Raw genomic sequence first — 5,469 nt, 5'->3', positions numbered from 1 at the left:
CTCTCTCTCTCTCTCTCTTCTTTTGAGACAAGGTCTTGCTATGTAGTTCAGGCTGCCCTTGAACTCACTATGTAGCCCAGGCTAGCCTCGAACTCACACCGATCCTTCCCAGGTGCTGGGATGGCAGGCATGCACCCCCACACCAGGCTGAAGGACCTCTTTTTTTCTTTTCTTTTTTTTGAGACAGGGTCTCACTATGTAGTTGAGACTGACCTGGAACTCACTATGTAGCCCAGGCTGGTCTTGAACTCACAGTGATCCTCCTGCCTCAGCCTCCTGAGTGTTGGGATTATAGGCACACATTCTTAATAAAAAGGAAGTCTAGAAAAAAGTATATCCCTTGGCACCAAAAATTGTTAAGGAGTTTTGATCGTGGGGTGGGGGAGTAGATATTCAAATGTATATCACTAGCTTTGTTTAGGAACTATAAGCTGAGAAAATGACTTATAAAGTGGACCCAGACTTGTTCAGATTCTGCTTCAAACTAATGAATAAACTTTTTCTGTCTCCTGTGCTCATGCGTTCTCTCTCCCCACTCTTATCTCAATAAATTTCCACTGCCTCTCTTTTTCAGTAGATTAAAGGCAGAGAGAAAACTCAGGATAATTTAACCACAGGTTGAATATTGTTGATACTAAGCAATTATTTGTTTATTGTTGAGAAACCTGTTAATACACACGGAAGTGAAATGGTGTGCTGTCAGGGTTTGCTTTAAAATAATTCAGCAGAGGAGGGTGAATGTTGAGCAGGGATATTGGGGGAGATAGATGAAATAAGATTGTGTGAGTATAGAAGAAAGGAAAGAAGGGAAAAGAAAAAAATATGAGAAAAGGAAAAAATGGAAACAGTCTTTGTAAATAGGGAAGGGTGCAGGGGGTGAAGGGAGGGGAGGGGTATGGGGGGAAAATAATCAGGTGACATCATGTATATCATGTAAAGGTACAAGATCCCAATGAAGAATGTATACTGTGTACCTAAAAAGTACCAATAAACTCAATGAATTTAAAAAAAAGATGGTATGTGTGTATGTCGGTGCTGTGTGTGAGTGTGTGTGTGTGTATGACAAGCATTCATTGTACATAATGATAATGGTAATTCACATGTGGGCGTTCATTATACTGTTCTTTTCACTTTTCTTCCATATTTAAAATTTCCCATGGGAAAAAAATGCTCTCTGGAGCCCCTGATAGAAACAAATATAAACCTGTGTAGGGTTAAACTCTTCAGTACTTGTAATTCCCTCGGATAAGCCCTGATGCATGAGGCCTTGCAGTCAGACTTTACATCACCAGGTGAGTCAGCAGATGAAATGAATAGTAGAATTAGACCCCTAAGTGCTATGGATAATAGCACTATTAGAAATGGTAAAATGAGTATGCTTCAATAAATTAAGAAGGTATAAAAATACGAAAGAAGAATAAGGAAAAATGCGCTAGGGAAATTTGGAAATGGGCTAATTAGAACTTCTAGAAATGAAAAAGAGAAGGTTTTTTTTGGTTTTGTTTTTGTTTTGTACCTGGTACCTGGGATTGAACTCAGGACCTTGTGCTTGTGAGGCAGTTGGCACCACTGAGCTAAATCCCCAGCCCAAGAGAGCTTTTTTTTGGCAAAGCATTTCTTGGTACATTTTAGATATACATAATGATAATATCATAGGGAATTTATAACTTAAATGACTAGGTTTAAAAGCTGTTCAGATGTCCCCAAGAGAAAGTTAATGAATTGAAAGAAAATCTTAAAAATTTAGAAAAACTGCAAGATAGAAATGCATGTAGGGCCGGGGATTTAGCTCAGTGTTTCCGGCGCCTGCCTCACAAGCACAAGGGCCTGAGTTCATTCCCTGATACAAACAAACAAACAAAACCCAGAAGTTTCCAGTGTTTTAAAAAGCCAAAAAGAAAACAAAACAAAACAAAAAACAAAAAACCTGCAATCGTCGGGTGTGGTGGCGCATGCCTGTAATCCCAGCACTTGGGAGGCTGAGGCAGGAGGATCGCTGTGAGTTCAAGACCAGCCTGCGCTACATAGTGAGTTCCAGGTCAGTCTCAACTGCATAGTGAGACCCTGTCTCAAAAAGGCAAAACAAAACAAAAAATCCATGTGTAAAAGTTAAAAGATATGGAGAAGAAAATGAAAAACTCCATGATTTTGGTCACAAACCAAGCTAAACAAGAACCAAATCACTTTTCCCGTAAGGTCAATATTGAACCTAACCATTAATTTGATTTAGTTCTCATCCAACTCCATGTGTGACCAAGGTTGTGGAAAGAATCAAGTTCATGAACCGAGGTCCCACTTAGATCTAGATCTCTGTCTGAGTGAGCTTTTTCCCACTGGGTTTCTTTGAACAGTTTCAAAGCAGGTAGGTGTTTTTACGTTTCAAAAATATTTCATTCAAAGTTCAGGGCTGGGGATGTAGCTCAGTGGTAGAGCACTTGCTTAGCAAATGTGAGGCCCTGGGTTCAATCCCTGGTACTGCAATCAATGAGTCAATCAATGTCATTGTAAGTTTTAATTATTTTATTTTGTTTTTGTTTTGTTGTTGTTGTTGTTGTTTTGTACCAGGGATCGAACTCAGGTCCTTGCACTTGTGAGGCAGGAGGCAGAACCACTGAGCTAAATCCCTGGCAAATTTTAATTATTTAAAAAAAAATAACAGAGGCTGGGGCTATAACTCAGTGGCACCACACCTCCCTTGCAAGCGCAAGGTCCTGAATTCAATCCCACGTACCAAAAAATAACAGAAATGTTTGTAAACTCAAATGTTATAAACAGAACTTAGTAAAGAGTCTCACTGTATTATGTACTACACAATTAATTCATTTTTATGTTTTTTCTGTCATCTCCAATTATTTTCCTGATATTGAAGGTTAAACTATTAAAAAACCTACAAAATGAGAACTTCTTACCCTGTAATGTTTTTTCTACATAAATTTTGTGTTCAGGCAAGACAAAGTGGAAAATTAAATAAGGAATGTACCTAAAACACTTACCTCCTGTTTTCATTGCTTTGTATTAGCCAGAAAAGCCTTTTGGTTGCCACTGATTGCCTTTTTATACTAAATTCTCTTTTAGGTTTAAATAAAAATACTCTATGTCTATTCTAACTAAATGTGGATTTATCTGCTACTTTTGGAAAAACATGTTTATTAGTAACTTACCAACTTATGCATTTCTTTGACAAAGATTTATTGCCCTATTACATAATGAGAATCATGCCCTAATCTAGGCTGAGGCTACAAGTTTGCAAGGCTACCATTGGCAGCCTTTGGCAAACCTAAACTTACTGGATTTCATCACAATTGTATTGCTTTAAGAAGACTTTGCAAATCACTAACTTGGAACGTGTTCTGTCTCTTCGAGTCTGTTGACTACCATGGTTTTGCTTTTACAGAGGTCCAGCTGGGGTCAGAGCCCAAGCCCTGGACAGAGATGGAAATCTAGTGGAAGATTTCATATTTGATGGAGGAGCTGGGGACATTGGGAATCGCATTCTTCACGTGAGAAATGCACCTTCCCCTGCTGCCACTTCTTCCCTCGCAATTTCTGAAATAATTGTAGATGAAATACAGCAAAGATTTGAATTTTAACTAATGAAAAGAGCTAGATACGCATTATAATGTCCACACCAGCCACAAGAATGTACTGTATTAATTGTGTTTTTAACTGTGATTTAAGAAAATGGTTTTAGCTGGGCGTGGTGGCGCACACCTGTAATCCCAGCACTTGGGAGGCTGAGGCAGGAGGATCGCTGTGAGTTCAAGACCAGCCTGGGCTACGTAGTGAGTTTCAGGTCAGTCTCAACTACATAGTAAGACCCTGTCTTTAAAAAAAACAGTGGTTTTAAAATCTCGCTTTTAGGTAAAAAAAAAAAATGGAATTATTAAAATGATGTAATCTAGAAATGATTTTTTATAAATTAAAGTACATACTCTTTCACTTTGTGAATGGAGAAAAAAGTGCAATTTTACCTGTCCTGAATTCCTGACATCATTAATGATCTGTTCTTACCAGTCATGATCTAAAGATTTGTCTCCTTTAGAATTTTGGGTAAGGATGTCATGAAAACATTGATTATCAGTCAAGCATGGTGGCATGTGCCTATAATCCCAGCACTTGAGAAAGTGAGGCAGGAGGATTGCAAGTTTTATTAGCCCAGCCTGGGCAACTGAGCAACTTAAGAAGATGCTGTTTCAAAAAAAAAATAAAACCTCTGCAGATCAATTTTTTGGGCTTTATAACATCTAAGCTTGTTTGTCTTTCCTAGTTAAGAAGATATATTGTAGGTTGCAGAGCTGGGGATCTAGCTCAATGGTTCTGCCATCTGCCTTGAAAGTGCAAGGATCCGAGTTTGATCCCTGGTACCAACAACAACAACAACAAAAAAAAAATTGTAGGTTGTAAATCTTTTCATTTATAAGTCATGGGAAAGCTCACAGTGTTTACAGCAGTGATATTTGCATTTGGAAATAAAAGTTTTCTTAATTTGAAGAAAACACGTGAAATCTCACATGTAATTTAAAACTCAGTCTTTGTTATTCTCAGTATCTTCATGAAGCTCTTTGTAACACTATATGGAGTCATCACTAAATCAAAAAACAGTGTACTGTGTGGGATTGTTGCCTCCTCTACAGTCTTCTGTGGTTGAGAATCTAAGCACATCTAGAACTGATAGGTTTCTATAAGACCACTTTTAGAATTCTGACATTGATGTACAGAACTCTGTAATTTTCAACAATTTATCTCCTATATCTCTGTCCTTTAGCCACACTAAGGTTCTCAATGTATTGGCCATGATCACTAATGATTCATACCTATTTGGTTTTTCAGAGCTCCTGTAAACTTTTATCAGGATGTTTCTCCATTTGGGGTAAATATCTAACTTTGAGGCATTCACTTTTGTCAACCGCGAAAGTGCCTTACAATCATGTGTACTTCACAAGTGTGTTAAATCGGTACCCAGTACCATAGTGTGTACCATTCACATGTCTGTGTTATCATATATGTGTGATGAACTGTTTCTTACATTTCAAAAAGTTGGCAAATAAAGACGTAAATGAAAATGTGGCAACCTGACTGGGTACACAGAACCGCCCTTTAGAGAAGACTTTTTTGTCCATTCTGTCCCACGAGCTCTCTCAGGATTAATCATCCACTCTCCATTTTTTCTTTCCTCTTATCTCTTCAAAGCAGTGTGATGGATGAGTGGGAAAGAGGTGCATTTCGGCTAACAGGAAAAACTCTTGTTTGCTTCCTTTTCCCTTCACTTCAGTCCTTGGTAATTGCATTGATGAAGCTACCTCCTCCATTCAGTTGAGGGGATACACATCATCAACTCCAGTTCAAAAGCAGCATGTCCCAGGTAAATAAACTAGGCAATTACTCAGCACTTGGGATGTGTGTGTGTTGAAATCATTCACAGATGGAGGAACAAGCACTAATGGTTCATCCTGACAACTGACTTCAGCA

At 38.4% G+C, this 5,469-nt stretch overlaps 1 protein-coding gene across 1 annotated transcript in view; it reads left to right on the top strand.

Annotated features, from left to right (window-relative positions):
- L2hgdh (L-2-hydroxyglutarate dehydrogenase) overlaps window positions 1-3,733 on the top strand; it is a 33,766-nt gene extending 30,033 nt beyond the window's left edge. The window contains exon 11 of the mRNA XM_010632708.3: window positions 3,395-3,733. Within this exon, the coding sequence (XP_010631010.1) occupies window positions 3,395-3,590 (196 nt within the window). The 3' untranslated portion in view covers window positions 3,591-3,733. The remainder of the gene's footprint in view (window positions 1-3,394) is intronic.
- Window positions 3,734-5,469: the final 1,736 nt, after the last annotated feature.

Source organism: Fukomys damarensis, unplaced genomic scaffold (genome assembly GCF_012274545.1).
Source record: "Fukomys damarensis isolate Sample0158 unplaced genomic scaffold, DMR_v1.0_HiC HiC_scaffold_17, whole genome shotgun sequence".
Classification (NCBI taxonomy): Eukaryota; Metazoa; Chordata; class Mammalia; order Rodentia; family Bathyergidae; genus Fukomys; species Fukomys damarensis.
The sequence above is the reverse complement of the archived record's forward strand: the minus strand, read 5'-3'. Positions and strand labels throughout refer to the sequence as shown.